Genomic DNA, 26193 nt, shown 5'->3' with positions numbered 1-26193 from the left:
ATAAAGTATTAACCATAATAAGTCTGCTAAAGATCAACAAAAATGACACAAGGAGAATTCATGAATAAATAATGTGCAGCCACTTGGTTTGTGTTGGTATGTCTATAGGGAGACACTTAGTGCTGATCTAGTTTTGAAGAGCAGCTTTGGCCTCCTTTAATTTGAGGGGCCCTGCATTCTGTCTCAGTCACAAAGAGAGGAATTCATCATCAGTGTGCTGAAGGGAAAAACCAATCTGTTTAAATGCCTCAGCCAGGTGCTCGGTGTTCTGGTCAGGGAAAGGTAAAGTGAGTCACTGTTTTGAAACTGCAATGCCTAAACTCAAAACCACAGTGCACAAATACAACAAATTCAATATAAACATGCTGATGTTGGAGGTAACCAGTGAAAAAGCAATGGAAACTGATGCACTGTTCCTTAATCTTGTTGATTCAGTTACATATAGTGGTTCTCTTGACCTTAATGTCTACTGCATTGAGGGGTTCCACGGTGATTCCTGTTTAATTTATCTGGTAAATAAATCTCTTACCTTCATCCTCCCACAGGGCTGGCAATTGATTACTTCAACCAACGTATTTACTGGGCTGATCCTGAGCTTTCGCATATAGGAAGCATGAGATTGGATGGCTCGGACCCCCTGGTGACAATCAGTGACAGACACGGTAAACCCCAAATGGAAAACAGTGCAACTTTTTTTCCTTTAAACTCACAATATTCATGATGCGCTTTGGTTTTCCCAACTTCTTATCAAATAATTGCAACAGTATTGCTTGTGTGTCTCAGAAGGGTAAGCCTCTAAACCTTGTGTTAAGATCAGTCTGCCCACACGGCACACTCCTCCCTGCTTCCATCAGCCACAGAAAACAAACTTTCAGCATTGGGAGTATGCTGAAATATTAACTTGAATTTATGTGCTTCCTTTCTTTTTTGGCTGGGCCCTCAGGAATCTCGCAGCCATACAGAATTGATATATTTGAAGACTACATCTATGGAACTGGACTGAAACATGAGGTCTTCAAGATTCATAAGTTTGGCAAACATTCTGTGGAATTTCTCAATTTGGGAGTAGAAAGAGCGACTAATGTTTTCATCTCCCACCGTTACAAACAACAAGATGGTAAGCTGTCATGATAATCTGCATTTGTATGTGCATGTAATTTTATTTATTTTTTTTTAACAGGCACCAGGAAAAAGTGTGAAATCAGGATGCCCTAACAGAATAATGTATTTATATATTTTTTCTATTTCAGTGTGTATTGGTGGTTTTATTTAACTTTTTTTTCCTGGAAAAAAACACATTTGATTTCTTGTTGGATTATACAGTATATATAGAAAAAAATGTCAGTATTTACATTCTTCTCAGACTACCCATAAGAGCAAACACCTTTTAATCCTATTGCTGTATGTACTATTACATGATAAATAAATCATTCAGTCTTTGAAAGGTTTTAGGATGAATTAAATACAACCTCAGCACGGATAACATACTAGAATGTACTCTTATTTATCCTACAAAAAAAACTGTGCCAAAAAGCCAAGCATACTGCATGATTCAATAACATGTAGAACCATCTTCAGCTACAACTTGAAGTAATCATTACTGGATGAGGTTATTGATCTCTGCTGCTCCACTCCTCTTTACAACATTCCTTCAGCTCATTGAGGTTTGCAGCACTCATTTATGCACAGCTCTGTTCAGGTCCCACCACAGCATTTCAATCGGGTTGAGGTCTGGAATTTGACTTTTTTTTTCATTTTTTTTATTCCTCCTGCCATTTTATTGTAGATTTGCTACTGTGCACTGGATCATTTCCCTGATGCATGATCCAGCTTCAGCCAAGTTTTAGCTGTTGGGCAGATGGCCTTATAGTTATCTCTAAAATACTTTTATATACAGAGAGGTCCATGCTTGGCTCAATAAATACAAGAGCACCCCAGAAACCTTGTGGCTTATTCTGATGCAACTTTGCAAGCCTAAGCTGTGCTGCCATGCCGTTTTTAGAGAGTAGCAGCTCTCCCATATAAGCCATACATAGCAGTCCTCTGACAGTGTGAAATATCGAGTGGTGTTGTTCTTCCGAGTTTTTCATTTTATGTTTAGACCCAGTGAGGACCAAATTATATTTAAGGTGTTCTGATGTGGAAAACCTTTTAACCTTTTAACCTGATTAAAATGTTAGTTTTCTATATCACACAAATGATTACACACTTAATTTTATTAATTTAAAGAAATTATAAATTTAAAGAGCAAAGGTAACAAACTACATTCAGACTCTGGTCTAGGTAGCACTTGAGGTTACAGATTTACTGAATCCATCAGAAAACCATTAAAAATCTCTGTTAAAATAATAAGTAATATAAATATTTGCAGCAAGGTAATAATGGCAGGGGTCCTCTCTGCACCACCAGAGATTTTATTGTATTTATTTCAAAATAATTCACCTGAACTCAGTAAAATAAATTATAATGCTTATGTTGAGCATAAAAATGAATAATTTAAAGAAATAACACCTATGTTGTGAAACGCAGCCAATCAATAAAACACTGTCCGTCCTCTCACTTACTTCCTGTAGTAAACTCATGTCTGCTGTTTGTTACATCTCTGGTGTTAATGGTTAAAGAGCAGAAGACAGCCCAGTCTTGGTCAGTTTTTCTCTTTCAGGGCAGCTCTTCCATTCCCCAGAGACTCATTAGGCCGACTGTGTAGTGTGTAATCTGTAAGTCTGTGGGCAGAGGATGCACTCAGCGTGCACAAAGCTATGAAGTAAAAGCTTGATGTCCTCAGCAAAACCCCCTAACAACCATTTAAATGGGAATTTTCTTTCATTCTAGTTTTCGTCTGTTTTTATTTATTTATTTATTGGTGTTAGGCTTCCCAGCTGTTATGTACCATTATTTTCATTGTTAGAACCAGAGGGAATACAATGCGTTATTTGCTTAATAACAATAACTGAATGACAGTAAAATGGTCATTAGTAACAACTGCTGATCAACTATACAAATTTGGTGTTAAAGTAAATATCTTATGTAACACAAAAAGTTTGGACATGGCTGACTTCCCTCTTGTTCATTGCATTGCTCATGTTGCCTCAGATTTATTCATTTTATTACAGTTGTTATTGTCAGAGCTGTTTTCATTGTATGCACTTGCTTTGAATAAAAATTCTGCCTATTAAAACACACCAGGAAAGGTAATTTTGATTAATTCAGATTAGGTTCTTTTATAATGTTAAGATTATTCTGTTTATCTGCTGTAGGCAGCATCAAGAGGAGCACTTAGAAAAAGCTACTAATCAATTAGACAAAGGGGAGTTGTTTACCACATTCCATAGTCGTTGATTATTCAGTCTGCTTTAGCCCTGCACCTCTCCTTGCTACAAGAAAACAACGCTCTTCAAAACAGAAATTAAAGCACTTGAAATAGATGGCTTTAATCTGACAAAGAACAACCACATTTTTCACAAACAAGTCTTTCTGATCACTGGCCAGACTCTCAGATTATCTTCTTGGCTCCTTGTTTTCTTTCTTTCCCTTTTTTTAACAGCATCAAATCCGTGCATGAGAATGTCTTGTGACTTCATGTGTCTGCTCAACCCAACTGGGGCCAGATGTACCTGCCCAGAGGGAAAAGTGCTGGTCAATGGCACCTGTAGTGATGTCAACACCTCAGGTAGGCCTGCCTTACTTTGTATGAATTAACAACAAGCTGCATAAGTCTTTTAGATGTGACATGACTGCTGCACACTGCAGCACAGTAAGTAAAATGAGCTGTGCTGTCATGAAGGTGAACTGTGTCGCCCCCCCTGTGAGAATGGAGGCCGCTGCTTAGCCAATGAGAAAGGAGACTGGAGGTGCTACTGCTGGCCTGACTTTTCAGGGGAGCGCTGTGAGGTTAACCACTGCACAGACTACTGCCTAAATGGAGGCACCTGTATGGGCTCACCACTGGGTAAGTGTGCTTAAAAATGCACAGACGTCAAAAACCATCTGATGCACAATTTCTATTCAAATATTCCTGTTCATCTCCGCAGGGTTGCTGACATTCCAGCACATTTCACATTCGTCTGTTCCCACCAACTGTTCATTGGTATTCATATAAACATGTATTTGTTATGTATTTATGATGTTATCATTGTTAAATTCAGGCATCCTAGTATGTATGAACAGATGTTTAAGTCATGCAGTGAAATTGTTCATACTCAAGTCTGGGCAGTCAAGTCAGTTTTATTTGAAAGTTACCAGCTTTTTTCATTCTGCAAGTGTACCTATTTCATGAGGGTATTAGCCTCCACGTCTAGGCCTCATGGTATGTTTTTATGTGTTTTCTGGCTTATCTGCAGTGTTAAAAAATGCTTTAAACATCGCACAAAGTTCAAGAGATATATACACATGTTTTAATACTGTAATACAGAAGGAACACCTTCCAGTCAAGTCATAAGACTTTCTTTTAGAAATCTGGCTGCTATCACATCATGGTTCCAGGCTTTCTTTGTATGGTCCAGCAGAACCAACAGTTTTTGTGCTACAAGGAACAACTGATCCATCACCTCTTCTTAGAGCATGGCACTTTGTTTTAGTTGCAGAGATGTTTTGCTAGAAAATGTGTTTGGCTGTGAGGGCAAGCTGACCCTTTTTTTACTTTCCATAAAGGTCCAGAAATCGAAGATTAGATAATGAGACAAATAGAGGCATTTGTTTTTCATATAAAGCAATACAGAAGTAAAGGCATTTGTTTGCTACACTAGGCCCAGTGTTATTCTAGATTAGCAAGGAGACTAAAGCTAAAAGCCAAGGCTATTGCAGCACTAAAAGGGCAGGAGTCTGAGCTTCAAGCACTAACTGAAACTCTTTCAGATGTCTGTTGGGTTGGCATTAACCATATGAATGGATCTTAGTACAAACATCATACATACACTGAATGAAAAGGCGGCTAAGAGAGCTAACAGCAGCTTTGTGTTAATGCATTTGTTCAATGGGCAACCTGAAATATTCATTTGTTGCTTCATCAACCACTCAGAAACATGTTGTTACTCACACAATCAGCTATTGTTTACAGTTATAAACCCCCGCGTACTTCACAGACTGTGTACAAAGAAAAGCCATTAGCAACGTAGCCTCTGATAACAATGTGGAAGTTGCAAGCGTCATTAACATTTTTTTTTTATTTTTTATCCTGGTAACACCTGTTTTCTGCTTCTGCTTTTAACATTGGAGTATACAGGAAAAAAAAGTCATGCTGTTCACCTTCATTTTCTGGATTTTAACTTTAACATGTGCAGCTGGATCTGAGGCAACATCATGTTTGAAAACAGCATGTTTGTCAAATAGCTACACTACCAGTGACTGGAGTAGCGTGTGTTGATGAATAACCATCATCCTCTCCCCTTGTCTCCCTGGCAAGCTTCCAGGAGTTTAACCACTCAGAAGACACTTAAGCTAAATCTTCTTGTTCTCAGGAGGTTTCCCCAGGGAAAATCTCTCCTTCATTTTGAAATGATTAGTCTATTTAGTGTTATGATGTGAGCAGAGCTAAACGAAAGGTACCAAAGATTAATCTTAGTTAACATTTGCTGAATTACACCTGACAATTTCTCTATAGTGCTTCTGTTTAAAATAAATTTTAAAAAAGCTTTAAAATTTAATTTCATCTAAGTCTGACCTGCCTTTATGCTCTTTTGAGTTGTAGAAAAATACAGGTTTATCGAGAACTTACTAAAATTGTTTGAAAATATTAAATGTTGTGATGTGCAATGCTATAAACATGCGTACCTTGACTTCCCTTCTTGCATATCATCCTCCTATCACAGCAAGCATATTTCTATTGCTTGTTCAAAAAAGAGGCCAGAAGAAAATACATCACTGTAATTGTAAGTTTTTTTTTTCCTCATGGCTGAAGTTTAGCAACCAATAATTTAATCATTTTTGGCCATTTTAAATGTAATAATGCCATGTTCCACTTTGAATGAGTCACATCAGTTACAATCAGGAAAATGTGGGTTTTACTCTGTACAACTCTCCTCCAAGGGGCGGGCTAAAACTTAGTTTTTCTTTTTATTTTATTTTATGGCTTTTTGAAAAACAAGTCTAACAGAAGGTAAATTGGTGTTTTGTAGAATCTGTGGTTTTATTTTGCCAGTCACTGTGACATAAAAAGAAGCCAGGACATCTGTGGTAGCTCATTAACAAAAATGGAGCCTGTCTATCAAAACACCATACCAGTCATGTTGCATCATGTATGACTTACCTTATGCAGAGCTGAAAATGCAGCACCAGAAGATATTTGTTTGCCTGTTTTCTGATGGACTGCTGAGATTTTCCTGCACCGAGCACACATCTGAAGCAAGAGAAAATGAGCTGAAATGATTGACCAAAGATGTGAGAGACAAAACGAGAGAGATTGAAGTAAAATAGATTTCCTCAAAGCTCCTGCTTAATGATAAAAAAGTGGACTGAAAGCAAGCTCGCCATCAATTAAGGACTGGAATATTTCCTGTTTTATCTATAAATACACAAGGTGTGTTTGAATTCCTGCTCTCATGCTTTTGACTGGTTTATCAGTACTTAAATGGAACTTTTGGCTGGAAACCTCACAGATAAACCTCAGAAGGGTTGTCTCATTTCCTCTGAGTTTATTGCATTCATGGCAATCAATAGATCTTTATGCCTGATTAAATTTGAAAAGGAATAAATAAAAATAAAAAAAGCATACAACAAATTAATGCAACACAGGAACAATGTGCTGCAATACCATTTTGCCATTGGTTATTTTACTGTTAAAATAAAACCCATCTTTATATAATCTACCCTTACTGCAGACATTACATCCAGGGCTTTGAATTAACTCTTTTGGTTACCAACTAATGTGGCTGATAGATTTTTAAAGTTATCCACTGACCAGAATATCCACTAGCCAAGTTTTTTTGGGTGAAAGTAAGTCAGGCTTTAAGTGCAACTGAATGCATTTAATCATAAATGTTTTAACAGTATTCTCTCTTCCAGCAAGAAACAAAGCAACTTATTAACCAGTTAGTAACCAGCTTTCAATGTTACACTACTACTACTGCCACGTTTTTTTTTTTTTTTCTGGGTTGTACACGTCACTTGCTTAGTTTAAATTTAACCTTTCACTGCATTTTTAGAGTATTATAAAAGATATTAATTTAGGAGAAAAAAGCTAATTAGTATGACCATATATGCCCTTTATATCCTCGTGAAAAGAAAGGCTTAAATATGACTTATACTGAAGAGTAAACACCAAGGTGTGTGTCTCTGTGTGCAATCATACACACACACACATGGCCTAAGTAATCCCCAAAGCTCATTATTCTATGTCAACCAGCATTCACACAATACTATAAACCACAAGTACAGTTCTTTTCTCTCCCCCACCCTCATCAAAAGACTGAATGCAACTTTCACAACATGACTCCTAAAATAATGAAATAGTGTGATGTTGAGCTAAACAGCAAGATTATATCACATTTCTGACCAAATCATTTAGATCCTAGTTCACCATAGAAAATATAATATGCCAACATCGACTTACTGCAGCAGTAAAAAGAAGAAGTGGTCAACAGCAACTTCACCTGATGTGTTGTAAGTAGCATTAGAAAATAACTATGTCAGCTTAGTTTAGGCAGTTAAGAGACTGTCCTTCCTTAAGACGGGCTCCTAAATTTTTTTCAACATGCACAGTTGTGTCGACAGTATGATTGTATAAACTAGTGCAGTCAAACAGCCTAAGTAGCCACATGTCAGTTTAGCAAAGCACATGATATGAACCAATATTTTATCTAGATCAGTGGTTCCCAATCTGGGGTCCAGGACCCCCAAAGGGGTTCCCCCAAAGAGCATAGAGGGTCCCTGGGGCTTTCAACATCAAAGCCATTGTGATTAATGTCTCTGTTATGTGATTAATTGTTCCTATTTTAATGAATAAAAGTCAGGCTGTATGTTGTTCATTTAACTTTGGCTTTATTAAAGGACAGGACTCAACCAGAATACATTATTTATGGCAAGAATCTCACTTTTGAGATTGGAACATGGAGCACGCCATAGGACGAGATGACGCTGGCGTTGTTTGTTTGCCACTTCTCTGCCCATGTTTTATGCTCTTTCATAGCTGACAGCTATTTGCGCTTTTATTATTTTTATTATTATTTTTTTTATTATTTTTTTTATATATATTGTGTGTTACTTGTGTTACTTTTAAGAGCCTTGACTGATTTTTTTTATTATTATTATTATTCCTGTTTTCTGTAAGCACTTTGAGATTCCCTATAATATAAAGTGTTATACAAATAAAATGTATTATTATTATTATTATTAATAATAATATTATTATTATTATTATTATTATTATTATTACTTTTGAAAGCCAAAAACGAAGCATGGTTTCAGCACAGGGTGGAGCAGGGGGTCCATGGCATTTTAATATATGCACGGAGGGGGTCCCCGAGGAAAAAAGGTTGGGATCCACTGATCTAAATTATACCAGGAAATCCCATATAGGACCCACTGTATATCCATGGATGAAATTTACAGTAGCTTTCATGTTTGGGCTGATGGGAAATGTATTACAGTACTTCAATAGACCACAGCAACATTTACAATAGGACCAGGGTCATTGTTATAGTTAAAAAGAAAAAAAAGACAAGGAGAATCTCAACTAGTGAACATTGTGTTATCCAGATAAGTTTGCAGCTTGTAACACACCAGCTGTCTCAGTTGTATCATTTATTATTAATTATGTTAAACTGTGCTAACTCACTTGCTGTTGAGGCTGATTGCACTGGCTGCTGCTGCTGCTGCTGCTGCTGCTGCTGCTGCTGCTGCTGGAGGAGGGGACCAATGCTGAAGATTCTCAATGTTCATTTTCTTGTCTTTACTTTTTTTTTTTTTTCATAAGGGCCCTCTTTGCTCTGCCTTTTCTCTTTCTTCCAAGTCCATTTGTGCCACCATGTTCCTCCTCTCAGTTGTTTCACCTCTGAGTGCTTTCCTCATGTTGATTTTTAAAAAGACACAAAAGAAGTTTACCATCATTTTGACCTGTCGCTATTATTAGTAACAACTGACAAGCATGAATTGTTTTGTCAGTGGGTAACATCCAGATGTCTAGACCAGTCAGCTGTACCAGCATAATGCACTATGTTTTTTTTATTTATTTATTTAGCTTTTTTTTTTTTTTACTAGTAGGCCAGTCAGGGAACTCTTGACTCAGGCCACTGGGAAATTTCCTGCTCCTCATGTGGGCCAGTTCAGGCCTGCAGACCCATGACCACCCAATCAGCACAGCTGTTTTTGTTTTGAAGCTGCTGGGATCATTAGAAGTGTAACTGTATTTCAGCCAACAGAGGGTTACTCTCAAACCCCTCAAACCTCACAACCCTCATCCCATGTCCACCCATATTTTACACACTGGTTAGCAACATACTTAACGTATTCTCTGTTAAACAGCTGCTTCAGTAACATTTGTTGTCACCTTCTGCCATTAATTCAGTAAAATTTCAGTTGGTTTGCAAATGGTCTGATAATTAACGTGTTTCTTTTTTTTTTTTTTTTTTTTTTTTAAGCTTGCAAAGCTAATTAGTTTAGAGGGAAGTTGGACATTAAACAACAGAACAGAGCATCCAGCCCACCAGAAATTAGCTCTTAGAGCCTCAGTTTCACTACTACTATAATAGTTTGAGCTTTACAACTGGGCCAAATCAGTAAATCAGCTGAGCTGCTAGCATCGATTGACAAGTGTTTCTCATGGTTCCCATGATGATAAGCTTGACAAGTCACCATTGCGAATTGCTGAGACTTTATGTGCTACTCCCAGATGGCATACTAAGCATGCATGCATGCAGCATGCAGTCAATGGATGTATGATGCACCATGAAATATTGTCGAAGGGAAATGTAGGTGTTGGTGGAAGTTTATTTAGAGCCTTGATTATATCTTTCAGTCTCTTCTAGCTGGGCAAGATCCCTCCGTACAGCACGGTCATTCTGCTTTGTGGGATTATATGTAGATTTTTTCTCAAATCTTTCCTATTCTACATCAGTGTCATACATCTCAGTCACTCTTTACTTTCTTGCTTGCTTTTTAAATTGTCATTGGTTATTGAAATTTATTTCATCACTTATATCTCTGTAGTCTCAAAACATATCCTGATTAACCACAAGTCCTTAACCAAATCCACCAGCATTTAGAATATGCCTTCATGATTCAGATTACCTTCTAATCTAGAAAAATATGGAGTTTATTTCAAAGAAAATATGGTTTTTTTTTTGTGTGTGTGTTTTTAATCCATAATAATGATAAAAGCACATTTTGCGGATGTAAAAGAACAAAGAACAATACAAATATTGTACATAAAATAGAGAATTGATTTAGAAAAAACACAAGTTAAAAGTAGAAAAAAAGATAATAAAGACAAATCCCATTTAATTAAAAGACAAAAAAAAAAAAACATTTAACTGCTTTTAAATTACATCAACTGTGTTTCGACAATAAGGGAAAGAAGAAAAGTGATTCACAACCCTGGTGCCACTGCTTTGTAGTAAAGTGCAATCACCTTGTGTCTTAAATTATAAGACTAATTTGACTCTAGCTTCTGTGTAGCTGATAAATCAGTAGTGATGTGTGTCAAGTTACAAGAAAATCTCATGCAGGCTTTCTGCTGTATTAGAAAGGTTTGCTGGCTGTGCTGTCAGGCCATATGGTGATCACAACTGTGGAGGGAGAGACGAGCTGGCTCTTTATTCTAGGAGGGGATGGGGGGTGTAGAAAGCATAGAAAAGATACACTTTCTTGCACTTCAGGCAGTCTAGCTGAGAAAGGAGGTCTGGGGTTTGTGGCTGCCTTTGTTAATAGTTTTTTTTCTTTTTTTACTCCTTTTTCCAATTAAAATATTTTTTTGTAATAAGTCCTATTTAATCAACTGGAATCTTTCCAAAGTTAATATTTCATAAACAATGTTGTGGTTACGTGTAAAGTAATTAATAATATGAATATAGATTTTCTTTTTATTTCTTTACTATATGTTATGTATTCTGATAACATTTTCACAGAACTATTTAAAACGAATTCAAATGGAAGAATAAAAATATCTGCAAATTTTATGCATGACATCTCATTTTTATCTATACAGTGTATAGACTTTATCTATATTTCATGTTTATATGACAACCACAAAAAACACTACTTAGTACCATAGAATAAGTAGAGAAAATAACGTAAGTTCATTTAACACCAAACAAAGACAGAAAATATTATCAGTAAATGAAAATAAATGTGTATAGCCACATAGTGTAAATGTGGAATATGAAATAACTAAGTGATGTAGTGTGACCTACATGGTTAGACTTGTATCCATGGCAACATGCAAAAAGTTTCCAATTGTTACCCTTTCAAGTACCCTTTGAATCAGTCTCCAGCTCATGCCTGTCCATTAAGAAATGGGGAGTATGTCACTGTGAGCAGAGCTGATTTAAAACATTTCAAATTGCAAAAGGAAGTGTGAGGCACAGTATGTATTACATCTGTTTCAGCTCCAGCCAACAGACAAGCCTGACTGAAACATTTATTATTATCAGCACATCTATAACCATGTGTATGTAATGAATACAGATTACCTAAGTCTGTGGTTCTCCACCACTCTGTCTTTCAGTGACTCCCAGGTTGTGTTTTGTTTTTTTGGATGAGTAAATGCTGTAAGTACATGAGACAGTGAAGGATTTTGTGTTCACTTTCACAGCCAAATTATCTAAACTGATCATCTTCTGTGGAATTCCAAATCAAACCCAACAGCCTGAACTTCTACATCATTATGAGGCCAGTGAAGATGTCACACTGTTTTTGATAATGTCACCTAGCAACAGAGGGCAACTTCTTCCACTGTAAGGCTAAATAATAAGATAACCAAAGTCCCCTAAAATGAGACCACCCATCATGCATATGACTTCAAGGTTGGCGATGCATTCAGTGTGCATCTGCTAAACTTGAAGACGATTGGAAAAATAGTTGTCAAGATGTGTAAACAACAAACATCCTTGTGCTTTTGGATCAATGAGGTTCTTGGGTTATAATTTAAGAGGTGTTTCTAAAAAATATGTGTAAGATAAAAACAGACTGTTGAAGTAAACAAAGATCATTCAAACTACTGATTAGGATACCTCCTAGTTAGAAATGCTCAGCCCATGTCTGACAAGGAAAAATAAACTGTAGGCAGAATAAGAACACATTGTAGGAATTATATGCATGTTGCACTGAACCTGGAAACAGTTTGGATGGACCTGGAAGCCATAACTGACTAAAAGGGTACCTCAGCTACATCAGCCAACTTGCTGCGTGCCTAACATGAATATGTGCTTAAGAATTAAACGCTGAAGAATGAATCCTTGGATTTCCTTGCGCATTTAGCACCGGTCTTGAATGATGAGGGATGAAACAACTGTTATTAGCAGTAACTGCTCACAACAAAAAAAGTTTCTGGTTCAAAGTTTGGCGGGTTCTTCACAGTCCTGTATGTAAGTGTAATTTCTGTAAAATTTGAGCCCTACTGGCAACCTGTCCTGGTTGTACTCAGTCTGTTACTCTTCGTCTTGCACAGTGGCAGCAAGAATGAAAAAACCATCTCACTGAAACCCTGATGAAGCATGTTTAGAGAATAGATGGATGTTGGGGTATATTTTTAGACATAAGCTCAAATACTGACGCCAGTCAGTGTATGTGAGAGAAACTCAAAGTAAAATTATGCTTGTCGTTAAGGCTCAATCCCATTTCTACTTTTTACCCCTTCCTCTTGCTTTTCCCTACCCCTCACCCCTTAAATCAAAGTGGTAAGGGGAAAGGGGTGAAAACATTCCCTTAGGAAATGAGATACCCCTACTTTACCGTCATACATCATCATAAGCTGTCGCAAGTTGCTATGTCAGACAAAGCAACAGGTATCTATGACAACCGAATGGCAACAAACTGATATTAACAACGATGTCATATAGTTTCAGTCGCCTGGGCTGTGAGCATATTTTTACATTTATCTTCAATAAGACGAATAAATGAAAGCAGAAGTTATTTTATGTAATGATATATTGTTATGATACACACTCTGAGGACTATACTGATGACTGTTAGAGACATTAGCAAACTAGCTAACGTTAACATTAAGGAACGTAATTGATTTGCTATTATCGCTATTTTATCGCTATTTTAATAACAGCCCTATAATGAACAAGATCATAAATAAAAGGCCTCAAGATGGAACACAATTTTAAAATAATTTTTCCATCCTTAGTGATGCTGAATATACATTTATGGGTGTTTTGCCTTCTGTTTTCCTTCTGTCCCCATCTTTGCCGATGTATCCATCGTCTGTCAGGTCATTTTTTTATACCACTTCTTTTGAAGTGCGTCCAGGGCTGTCTTCGTTTGGAGGGTTGTGTGGCCCTCACCCCTACCCTTTCCCCTTCATCCAAAAGAGAACTGGGATAATCTTTTCCCTAACGTGAAAGCACAAAACAGAGGGGTAGGGCCAATGGGTAGAAATGGGATTCAGCCTTAGTATGTCACCAATGACAGCAGCCTATAAAATAGCTTTGAAAAAAAAAAAAAAAAAAAAAACTCTCAATCAACATTTGTTTCTTTTGTTCAGGAAAGCCTACATGCCGCTGTCCCATTGGATTCTCAGGACCTTTTTGTGAGAAGAGGATTTGCGACAACTACTGTTTAAATGGGGGAACATGCGACGTCACTCAGGGGAACCAGCCAGTGTGCCGCTGTATGGCGGAATATACCGGGGACCGCTGTCTGTACCGTGAGTTCTGCACTGTAACTTGGGGACACAAACATACTTATTACCATCAATAAAGCTTTTTTTTTAAAGTGCACACACTTTGAAACAAAAGCAAACGCCTAAAGACATATCTCTCACAAACACATTTGCTTCAATTATTTGCAAATAAACAAAATCAAAATTATTCCATCAAACAACTATTTGGGTGTTTCTGTATCAGAGCGATGTGCTTTCCTTTGCAGTGCTTTGACATAATGGGTTGTGGGAAAAACAATTTCAGCTGCACATCATTAGTATTTTCCTACTGTTGTTTGCCCAAGGGGTGATATGTTTTCATCTGTGGCTAAGATGTCATTTGATGTGGATAATTAAGTCCCATTAAAACTCTGTTCAATTCTTATCTAACCAGCTTAAACTGTGTTTCCAGTTACACCCTAACCTCTCTTTATCTCTCACAATCTGGGACAGACATCTGTCATCACTACTGTGTGAATTCAAAGGCCTGCACGTTATCCAGCAGTGGCTACGTGGAGTGTGTGTGTCCCGCCAGGTTTGAGGGAAACAAGTGCGAGTTGGACAAGTGTCTTCGTTGCCACGGAGCTCCCTGCCTCATTAACGAGGAGACAGGAGATGTGGTTTGCAAGTGAGTGCTCCTTGTTCTTGTCCATCATCCCTCTTGCTGGGTCCATAGGCTTTATATTTCCTGTGCATTTATAAAAACATGGGTAACACGGTGTATTCTACATTCAAGTCCCAGTTGCTGTACCCACAGGCTACTGGCTGGCTGAATTAATTTGATTAAATCTGAAAAATGTATTGTGCCACATCCCTGCATAATGTCAGAGAAGTAGAAACCAGGTGAACTCTCCTTTACATAAATAATGCATTATGTTTGACAAAACCATCAAAGACTCATTTTTTGTCCACTTGTGTTAGTTTTTTTTCCCCCTTGTAAACGAATCAGTTATTTCTCCCTCCTCCCCATTCTAGCTGCACAAATGGAAGAATAGCACCAAGCTGCCAGCTGTGTGATGGATATTGCTATAATGGAGGTACCTGTCACCTGGACCCTGACACCAGCCTGCCTTTCTGTCAGTAAGTTACCGCTTAGAGGGGTGAAAGAGGAGGAAACAAACTGAATATTATCAGGTCACACTTATTGTTTCCATTCAAACACTGGCTCTGTGTTCCTGAAAGGCTGGATTTAAAAGTAGAAATAAATCATAGCATTCTTTTTTTTCCATTTGAAGAACTTACAAGATAGTGTCTCCTTCTGGAAAAGAAACCCGTAAGTTGAGGGAAGGTTTGATGTCACTGTTCGGAGGCCATATAACAGCTGGGGGCCAACTTCTAGTACACCATCCTGTGTCTCTAACACGTCACTGTGGCTTAAGGTGTATAGACAGATCAAAGTGGTTTTGAATTCCTTTAAAGCCTGTTATTCTGAGCACATCAGAATTGTAGTTTAGAGCCGATGTCAGGCCTCTATCTGTCTGTCTGTCTGTGAGTTACAGTATGTATGAATGTTTCAATGTCGCATGAACCTCAAAAACGTGTATCAGACAAAAGCTTGAGTGGCATACATGAGGAAATCAAGATTACTCCCAGGGCTGCTTAAAAAATGAATACCTCATCTGCTATAATCACATGCCACACTGTGTTAAAAATCTGTCCAAGGAGGAAATTGGAAAATCATTTGAAAAGCCAACTGTCTATTTTTCAAATGCCCATTGTCCACTGTAGTTAAATTGAAATTTGCGGTCACCACTCTCAAATTCTAGGGGATAGAATCAATTTCTATGCAAATGATTACTTCTTATTCGATGAGGTTAGCGGATCCTGATAATGTGGTTTATTATTTGCTTCAAAGACCAGAAATTATGTGAGATGATGGATATGCTGGTGTCAAGAAATCATAAAGTTTGACCTTAATACTCTGAGTAAATGTATATTTCATCGAGCCAACCCAGAAGCGCAAAACTTGCAGGGTTGAGTTGCTTCAAATGTAATGATAAATTTTGCATTAAATGTCCTTACAGCAAGATGGAGAAAGAAAGAAATCTATCTATTAAAAACATACTTTTTAAAGTAATTATGTCATGTATTTGTTTTTCTGCTTCAATATACAAAACCTCAGTTGGCCAAAAGCTGTTTGTCAGCTAAATAAATGCCTGTCATTAGTCACATTTAAGCTCTAACACAGTGTTTTGCAGTTTTCTCTGCAGTAGTGGTTGAGAGGCTATCTTTAGCCTCAGCCTTTAGCATCAGAAGCAGTTTTTTTTTCCTCAGAGCAAAAGGTGTTCTTGATGTTGCAAAACATTTTTATCACTTTGATTTTTCTCTGCAAAGCTTTTTCTGCAAAACACACTGAAATTCTAAGAGAGGATTTGATAATGTGTATGCAGGACTGAGAAAGAGCACCCAAGACCTCAATTTAAGAGTTTTTTTTTTTTATTATTATTACTAATTTTATGGTATGATATACCTTTAGTTATAGCCAGTGGTTAGACAAGGCCTGAGTTACACAGATGGAAAGCTAAAATAGAATTTTATTTACTTTTCATTTGATGCCAGAAAAATGAAAAGTTGGGACATAGACACCAAAGACTAACGTCCTTGAGCTTAATCTTTCAAACGGACTTATGGGAAGTAGAACAATGTTCTGCCATCTGACCCATGAAAACTTGAGATTCTGAACCCAGCATCTATGACTATTTGGTTTTGAACACTGGGCTTTGACACATGGTGGCTTCAAATTAAAAGAAAAAAAGAGCATATTATTCAACATTTGACATTTTATTGTAAAAGGGATATAATAGCAAGGCAAAAAAAAAAAATTAAATTACTGATAAATGAAAATACGTTAATTGAAGAACATGCACATCTTAAAGGTGTTACCACTGTAACGATTCTTTCCCTGCAGATGTCCCTGCTCAGCTTGGTAAAAAGTGAAGATGATTTGTGTTATGATTTATTTTTTTAATGCACTCAATGACGACGCAACACTGTCTTACTCCATCTTCTAGCCGAAGCTGCTAAAAGGATTTAGTGTGTCAGTCTCCATTCATCAAGCTACCAACTGTTCAACAACATACATTCTCTGGGCCCTTTTATCACTCCCAACACGATGTTTTGCAGCTGCACGTCAGGGTTCAAGAATCAACGTTGTGATGAGCTGGCCAACCCCTGCGATTACTTCTGTCAGAATGAGGGGATGTGCACATTAACAGCTCTTAACAAACCTCGCTGCAAGTAGGTCCCTCTCACCTCTCCAGCTGTGTTCAAAGCCCACTCACCCCCTTTGTACACACACCTACCCACCTCCACTCCATCTGGCTTCATTTCAGCCTCAGTCCAGAATCAAGATCTGGTGCCTCCTTGTAGCAACCTGTCATGTAATAAGTGCTGGATAAGGTATTGATTTGGCTCAAAATTTAGTCAGTAGTAAACAGAAAGGTAATGATAGCTAAAATTATTCAGAGACTATAATTTGGCTGACAGCATAAACTAAAATGAACTAAAGTGAGCTCTTGAATGTGCATAATTCCATTAATACTGTATGAAGAAACCACAAAGAATTTGTGAATATTCTCTGTTTTAATAAGAATTGTTAGCTTTTTTATTATTGTCATATTAGTCTAAATCTATCCTCCTAATAATGCTGTGAGTTGAAAAAACAAGGTGTAAATTACATAACTTACACAAGTCACAAGTTAAAAGTAATTAGTAGTTTTCAAGTTCCACTTTTAAGATTTTCTAATTACTGGATTTTAGGATGCCTTTGCCCACTCACTTTCAAAAACTTTTGCCTTTCCTTATGGTAAAAACTTTGCTCAAAACCCTGTTGTTTAAAATCTGATACTTACAGTATCTTCTGCCCCAGTTGGATACGCTTTGCACTATAAAAGTTCTAACATCATATATATAAGCAAAATATTTTTTTCACATTTTATTAAAGAGGCAAATAAGGACTTTTGGTTAAATAAAATTACTTTTCTGTCCATTATTTCTGTGGTCAGACATTAGGGGTTAATGGCTGCAAACTTTAGGATCTGAAGCACTTCAATCTTAAATTTGAACGGTTTAATGACTTTCCTAAGGTTCAACTAATCTTTAAACTTTGAGGAAAAAAGTTGACAGCTGTTAACACATAAAATATTTTTGTATTTCTCATTAAATACATGAGCTTGATTGGAGAGAACTAATTACTGATGTGGAAAAGCTGCTAGTTAGCAGTAACCACCAAAGAACATTTCTCCCATCAAAATATTAAGTAAGATTTAAGTTCTGGACAAAACCTGGGCAGCTGTTTTCCTGTTTATGGTCCTGTGCTAAGCTATTAGCCAAAGGTGTAAGCATTTTTACACAAAACACAGTTGAGTATATTTCCCAGAATATACAGTGATGACGGTACTAACAGAAGCCGCCATCAGGCAAAAAAAGATGATGTAAACATCCTGCACTTAGAGCTATGGCTATATTCATTATCCTGAGTAGGTGCTAGCTAATGTAGCACTTCTTACATGATCAGTTGCTGCATGACTCAGCACCGTTGTTGCCCCTTACTGCCACCTTCTCAACCATCTCATGCAGTCCTCACCCTGCATAATGAACCAAGGGGAAATGAGAACATGGTACTGTCTATGTGATGTGGACATCAGTCTGTCCGTTTGCAACCTGTGCATGATTTCCAGCTACAAGTGCACTAAAGGCCCGTAACCACATTCAACATGATTGGTTGATGTAAATGTGCTATATCATTAACGCAAGTTAAGAGCTTCTTCATTCCAGGGAGTTTTTCTTTTCTTTGTTTTTGACTTCCTAAGGAGATCGAACTCCATGTTACCTCCAATTTCTCATTAAAATTCACGTCAATGTGACATTTCATCCTACCAAAAAAGTGATTTATTTCCCACATCTACGGGCCTGCATTCTTATTTTTGATAGCCTGATGTTCTGAGTGCATGTAATTTAGAATAATTTCATCACTCTGCCGCACCCACCAGATCACTCATGCTTTACAGACCCATCTGCGTCAGTGGTGTGAAATTAAACATCACCTCTTCTAACAAGGGTCATACATCACTACCATCGGGTGCCATTGGAAGATGAAGATTTGCTGTCCTGCTGTCATTTTTTTGAGACGTTTTTGTGTTTAATACACTGAATATTCAACAAGTCCACACACATTATTTACGAACACCACAGTGTACGTAGCGGTCTTTCTCTTCAGGTGATGTGTTGTTTGTGTTGGATCACAACACCTCATGGCGACACTGAATCATAATGTGTTGTATATGTGAGCCACGCTTGCATCATACTTAAGTTCATTTTGCAAAGGTGTTCTCAGCAGTCTCTGAAAAAAAGAAAACTGCTAATAACAGTTTATTTTTATTTTCTTTTGACCTCCTTTAGATGTTTAGCCAATTGGGCAGGAACACAGTGTGAGAGACCTGCACCTAAAAGCAGTAGATCAGACAATACCAGTGGAGGTAAGAACTGGGAATTTTGGAGGTTTAGTGTAATAGAATAATGAAATAAATACAAATGTCCTGTCTGTATTAATATTTTTCACTATGCATTGCCCGTCTTCTATGTCAGAGTAAGATTTTAGACTGTATTCAATAAAATGCTTTATTTTTCTTTTATATCAGTTGCTAATCACAGCATTACCGTGTATTTTACTTTTATATTCTTTAAAAAAAAAAGTAAGGCATGCTGGCAGTGCCAACTGAAAAGAAAGAAATAAACCAATTTTGGCCTCTTTTGGAGCTGTGGTCACTGCCTGAATCCATTTCACCTCCTTCAGGTAATTTCTCATCCCTTCACACCATCTCTCCCCTGTCTGTCCTCCAGGAAGCATTGCTATCATTGTGCCTCTGGTCCTGTTGGTCATCTTGATTGTTATGGTGGTGGTAGGTGTTTACATCTGCAGACGAAGGCAAAGGTAAGAAAATAAACTCCATTAAAATGAATATAAGTATGGGAAATAAAATGAGTCTTCTGAGCAAAAAAAACAGATGAGGTCAAACACTGCACAGTTTTGGTAATAAATTGATATGTAAATTTAAATAAAAGTTTTGTTGCTTATTTCATCATGTTCAGAATATCTTATCTCTGTTTATAACCGCTCAGCTAAGTTATATATTCTCCAAGTGTGCCAGGTAGTGATTTGTTATGTGGAGCTGTGCAGTGCTGTGCAGCATACTGACCTGTACGTTGTGTGTCATGTTAATGATGGCTGGCTCCACAAACACACACATCCACACACCTCAGGGGAAAACGTGTTCAGAGGCAGCCCATGACGAACGGAGGAATAAACGTGGAAATTGGCAACCCATCATACAACATGTATGAGGTGGACCATGACAACCATGCTGATGCAGGAAGCCTGCTGCGCCCCAACTTCACACTGGACCCTCACAAGGTGGGCTTGATGAACTTAATGTTTTCTGATATTTGTGCATTTTAATGATCAAACAACATAAACTTATACATTATTTTAGCTGGAACATTTGCTAGCAGTAATAAAAATGTTAGAAAAGCTTGTTATATTGAAAAAGCAATAAGACATGCTTGATGGTATGATGACATTAAGCAGCTTATATACTTAAAATGATGCAATGTTTTAATAGTTACCTAAGCTGCCTTGTGTTTTATTGCCTCAAACACATCATTGATAAATACTGCAACGTTTAATTGATTATAAATGTGATTTATTTGGCCTTGTGTGATGCCAATCCTTCTTTTACTTGCCAGTTATTAGCATTGTTTTTGCGGCCTTGCTATTTTGTCTTTAACTGCAGAAAAAGCAAGGACACCAACCACCAATCCAAAGCAATTTTCCAAGATTTTCTAAAATGATTAAGTATTCTTTGCTCCTATTCCAGTAGCTGTTATGTTATAATATGACTTCTGGGGCTTGGACATATCGTAGGAAGCTGCAATGGGTTTTGTTGAGATTGTGTAAAAGCTGGCTCGTGTGCATGAATTTACAGATGCCATGAACCAAAGGACTCTCCATCTGGCTGGTGATTTACTCTGCTCAAACTCTCAACCCTGTTCTAACATTCAGCATATCAAATGAATTATAACACCTTCACTGATATTTATAGCTCACCTGCTAGAGCTGGAAGCCTTTTTCTACTTCTTGTGCAACCAACTTAAACATCTGCCATTCTGAGTCCTGCCTGGCTGTGTTTGTTTTTTTTTTTTTTTTTTTTCTAAGATGTGATTATTTGAATCTAAACTACCATTAGTGTTCCACTTATTTGTGCTGAAGTTTTATTTTCATTTTAGTATCAGTTTTATACATCACATCGGGACTGATGATGACGTTTGGACACATTAGCAACCATACTGTGAGAACTTGACTTTTTTTTCCCCCTATATTATTGGTAATGCTTGTTTTGTTGCAGGGCTGGTGTGTAAAATCCAGCGACCCTCACACCTTGGGCATCAATTCTGTGCCCAAGGAAGTAATCCCTGGACAGGTGAATTTTACATACTTCATTTTCTAGAGCAAATGAAACATATTTTATATTAAAATGACTGCTGGGAATAACTGTCTTTTACAGTTAACATTTGAAATGCATTAAACAACCTGCATTATAATGTAATATTTCTTTATAGAAAGTAAAACCCTTTTTCTCAGAAGTAAATCAGTATTAAAATGTTTTGAAATCAGAGTTTAATTTCCATTCAATGTGGCCCCAAAGTTAGTCATATAGAATTCAAAACAACCTGTGTGATTGCATGTTTTTACTGTATATTTAACTTGAGTTCCTTCTTCTCGCTTGCTGAGTAAGAAACCACTAATATGCATGAGTTTTCTTTCTTTTCCCTGGGTCAAAGATGTTTTTTAATACTCCACATTTGGAGAACTTTGCTTAAGGCTGCACTAATCAGCCTTCTATTAATTAACCTTTTTTTTCTCTCAAGTCCATTTGGGAACTAGCATCTAACTCCGCAGTCCCTTTACTTCTCTGGAGCTTTTTAAGCTATTTTGCCTCAAATGTTTAGCATCGGCAAACAGCTTCTAAATCTTAACTTATCAGTTTGTTGAAGGTGCAGCTGTTGCAAGCAGTTGTTTTCAGCAAACAAAATGATAAACATTCTGTATTCAACTCCCTCAGCACCAAGCAGCAGCTAGGCGGTAAACAAAGAGGAGGGCCAGAAAGATCCAGGAAGTGCTGTAGACCGGAATGAACTATGAGTAGAATAGAAATTGGACTTCCTCAAGGGGCCAAAACATAACTTCAGATTAACAGCTTTTTTTCTTTTAATTATGGATTTCTAATGTTAAAAAAAAATCTGCTGTTTGCCAACAGCAAATGAGAAATGTTGCACTCTCAAATCCTTCCAAGGCACCAAACAAAAATTCAAAAATAAAACTGCTTTATTAATTAAATCAAATCAAACTTTATTTATAAAGCACCTTTCATGCCACAGGCAACACAATGTGCTTTACATGATTAATAACATGTATGCATATTAAAAACAAAACAAAGTGGAAATACATAATAATAGAAACACTCACTAAAATAAGAAACATTCACCAAAATATTTCACACAGCCGCACGCACGCACGCACACATACACACACACACACACACACACACACGCACACACACACACACACACAAACACACACACACACCAAGCAGCCCTCCCTCCCCATTCTATACAAACATGATTCTCTTATTTCTGTCTTGAACTGAATGTTATTATAAAATACTAAAAGTGATTCACATCCGGTCTGATTCTGCTGTGAGGAAACAATATCAGTGTCATGGGGATCCATCCACACCAGGGGCCAGTCCACTCATGTCTAACAGCGGCAACCACCGCCATCAGGACAGACTGGGGTCCACACCACAGCCAAAAGGCTGCAGCGCAGGGCCCCGGCCACCCCTATTGGTGCAATCACCGCGGCAGTAGCCCCCAGACAGAGTAGGCAAAACCCCCGGCAGGGAGGATCCCCACGAGGAAAACACTGGAGTTACAATTAAAATTAAACAGAATGAACGAATAAATAAGTAAACGAATAAATAATTAAGTCATACAGTTGAATAAAATGAAAATAAAATAACATGAAATAAAATCATGTAAAATAGATTAAGCTCAAATAAAATTTAGTTTAAAGCTAAGCTAAAAAGGTAGGTCTTAAGCTTCTTTTTAAAAAAATTAAACGCAACTTTAGGATTTTTACTTATGTGCAGTCATTTTTATTAATTAATATTTATTCTTATTCTTGCCATCACCTTTTTTCCTTTCCTGTACAGCCCATGAACTACTCTAACCCAGTGTATGCAAAGATCTATATCGATGGGCAAAACTGCCGGAAGCCAGTCATCAGTATCGACGAGAGGAGAGAGCTACTCCCAAAGAAACTCGAGGGGACAATTCATGAAACCGCCGCATAGCCTAACTTTACACTTTATACTTCTTTTTTTACTACAGTGTAAAATGTATTATAAGAAGGAGCAAACAAGATTTTTCTATTGCCTCTGAGGCTCTTAAGTCTTACTGGTTTAGCATCAGCATAATGTCTTTGTTGGTGTGTTCAAGAGTTTTATTTTCCATTTACAGTTTACTTTCTAATGTTTGTTAAAGATAAGTTATACAGCGCTACACTGTATACTGTACTGAAGTAAAGCTGCTCATTTGCAAAAACTTTATTAACACCATAAGCCACTCTTATGCACAGTTCAAGTGATTAAAATGCTGTGCTACAGTTTATACCCACAGATGTTTCTTGCTTAAAACGACATTATGTTACTTTTTCATGGAAAGAAAGGAAGATTTGACTGAATTTTCCTGAGCAAATGTATGTATAGAAGAAAAAGTGTTTTTTTTTTTTTTTTCTTTCTTTTTTTCCCCTTAATTATGCTGTATGGACCACAAAGCTTCTGAGCAGTGAAGCTTGATATCTCGGAAGCAATGTCTTTTTTTTTTTATTTTTTTTTTATTTTCCTGCTCTGCACCAGGTGGATCTACTCACTAAAGACCATAACATGAATGGTCTTTTCTCTCACGATATGTAATTCCACAGTTGTTGCGTCTTCTTCGTTTCTATGGATTTCAACCTCTATTCGTCCTGCTGCAACAGAGCTATACCACGTGAACGAATTAATCCTCTGGTGAAAGAGATTGAAGCCCACGCTGAATGTTCACCCATCAGATTCCTACACCCTGTACTGTACGCTAAGAAGACAGATACCGAATACCATATTTTTTTAGAGCTCACATGCCAACAGATGGATTAAAGTGGTAGACGAGGAAAAAATTTATCACAGCCACAAGGTTGAGAGTTATTATAACACATCTGTTTCTGCAGAAAAGTAAGAAGATATAAGAAATTTTATAATTTTGTATTTGATTTGTATGTCGTTTGGCTGCTTGTATTTTGAAGACATGTAATAAATGTAAGTAATTTTTATATAAAATGTAAATCAATATTGAATAAAGGGAGCATATTTCCACAATGTCACCCATTCTTGACTTTACACCCAAATCTTTAGACATAGCATTCATAAAGTTGTTTAGATCATTTTAAATGACTGTATAAGTTGCCACAAGTGAGCAGTTTTGCAGAAACCAGACAGCTGTTACACTTAGCCACTGTCCTGACAAGTTTATCACCAGTGTGAGGTCTTTTTCCTGTTGCGCAGAAGAAGATGGCTGATGGAGGATTATTGCCTTCCCTGTGTGTTCAGGAAGGCCAGAGCTATTCATTACCTGGAGGTGGGGACATGGCATCAATACTACCTGCTGAATGGTAATTCAGTCCCCTTTTACTTTACTTTCATTTACTGTCTCTATGCATTTCACCTCCTTCCTCACCATAGCAACCAGAAGAGGAAGCAGCACTCCTGCCCTTTCTCCATCTGTCTGTGCCAGCGGTTGGATGTGCCAGCACAGGCAAGCAACCTCATTTTGACTGTAGTACAAATAGATGCCACAGTTCCAGCTTTCTTATTTGTCCTCCACACTAAACCCCTGAATCAGTCGAAATCTGATGCGATAATGCAGGACAGTGCGAAATTAAGAGTAATGATACAAGTTAAAAGATTGATTTTCTCACACTTTAATCACCAAATGTTTAAATCACTAGACAGTAATTTACAAAATATATGGTCATTTTTTTTTACAGCCATGACTTGTTTGGGATGAAAATGCAGAGGAATAACAGCAATAAGGAATTTCTATGGATGTCATTGACTTTTTATATGCTAGTTTAATTACAGGCTCTTCTGCTGGTCGGATAATGTGTGTGAGCTAGGTTGTTTAAAAATAAAAAAAAATCTTCTAAAAACCTAGTTTAAAGCAGTTCAGTATAGCTATCTGATCGTTAAATGTTCTGTTGATGACATCCTTAGTCTTGTTTTGTTAAGACAGGTTCAGAGCTAAGTAAAACATGTCATGTTTGGGGTCCTTGATGCCTTCTTTATTTGATAGAAGGGCAAAATCACAAGTTCTGTCCATACAACCATAAGGGAAAGAGGACAGTTTAGTCAAATATCAGGCTTTTTTTAAAGCCAAACAATACTTAACGTCTTAATGAACCTTAATATACTTTGCATAAATAGGATGACAATGTCAGTTGTTATTTCACTTTTGGGCTCCGGGTCAATTTAGGCCAATTCAGCATTTATTCATCTACTTTGTTTTATCTACCGCTGTCATTAAAACTAATTTGAAAAGGGAATTTGAGAGAACTTTGTGTTTCCAAACCTTGAACTTTATATATGAATAATGTTGAGCAACCCTGACATCATCATTACCTTGCCAGCTAAAACATGCCATCAGTGAATGCCTGCATACAATGAAATATCTCTGCGCAAGCAGCAAGAGCATCAGCAAAATAGAATGGTGAACTAATGAATATAAAATTGCACTGAATACCCAGAGGCATAGAGATTCTGGTGCTGATGAGCCACTTTTCTATGGCCATTCAAGGCCCATTTGATGAGGATTTGTGCTTTTCAGCCCAGTTTCTGTAAATTGCCCAGACATTACATTTTTGCTTTAATGCTGATACCTTTTTGGCACTTATTTTAGATGATTAATTATAGTACTTTAACTGAGTTATATGTTTTACAAAATCAATGCAAAGTGGTTGAGTTGAAAGCTTTAAGACATTTACATTGATTTGTAACAACATTTAAATTAATGATAAGTTAAGCAAGTATAGTTTTGATCATCTTGTAAAAATGCAGCAATTTGCTGGGAAAACTCAGGTCCTGGCATTCATGTGAATGCTTCTTTGACACTTGTCCCCCACCAGAGCATTGCTGAAGACAGTCTGCAGCAGACTAAGCACACACCCGCTACTAGCAACAGTACTCACTTTCACAGATATTTTAAAATAATTGCTAAATAAAATGATAAAGAGCTCAGGGCTTGATTTC

The 26193-nt window shown here is 37.2% G+C and overlaps 1 protein-coding gene across 1 annotated transcript in view; it reads left to right on the top strand.

Moving 5' to 3' along the window:
* The window catches only part of lrp1bb (low density lipoprotein receptor-related protein 1Bb), a 335780-nt gene extending 311532 nt beyond the window's left edge, over positions 1 to 24248 (top strand). The window contains exons 80-91 of the mRNA XM_042001119.1: positions 546 to 662; positions 944 to 1117; positions 3545 to 3670; positions 3785 to 3949; positions 13640 to 13801; positions 14249 to 14423; positions 14771 to 14875; positions 19196 to 19272; positions 19637 to 19727; positions 20057 to 20207; positions 21199 to 21273; positions 23065 to 24248. Of these exons, the coding sequence (XP_041857053.1) occupies positions 546 to 662; positions 944 to 1117; positions 3545 to 3670; positions 3785 to 3949; positions 13640 to 13801; positions 14249 to 14423; positions 14771 to 14875; positions 19196 to 19272; positions 19637 to 19727; positions 20057 to 20207; positions 21199 to 21273; positions 23065 to 23205 (1559 nt within the window). The 3' untranslated portion in view covers positions 23206 to 24248. The remainder of the gene's footprint in view (positions 1 to 545; positions 663 to 943; positions 1118 to 3544; positions 3671 to 3784; positions 3950 to 13639; positions 13802 to 14248; positions 14424 to 14770; positions 14876 to 19195; positions 19273 to 19636; positions 19728 to 20056; positions 20208 to 21198; positions 21274 to 23064) is intronic.
* The last annotated feature ends 1945 nt before the right edge of the window (positions 24249 to 26193 follow it).

This window comes from Melanotaenia boesemani, chromosome 12 (genome assembly GCF_017639745.1).
Source record: "Melanotaenia boesemani isolate fMelBoe1 chromosome 12, fMelBoe1.pri, whole genome shotgun sequence".
Taxonomy (NCBI): Eukaryota; Metazoa; Chordata; class Actinopteri; order Atheriniformes; family Melanotaeniidae; genus Melanotaenia; species Melanotaenia boesemani.
The sequence above is the reverse complement of the archived record's forward strand: the minus strand, read 5'-3'. Positions and strand labels throughout refer to the sequence as shown.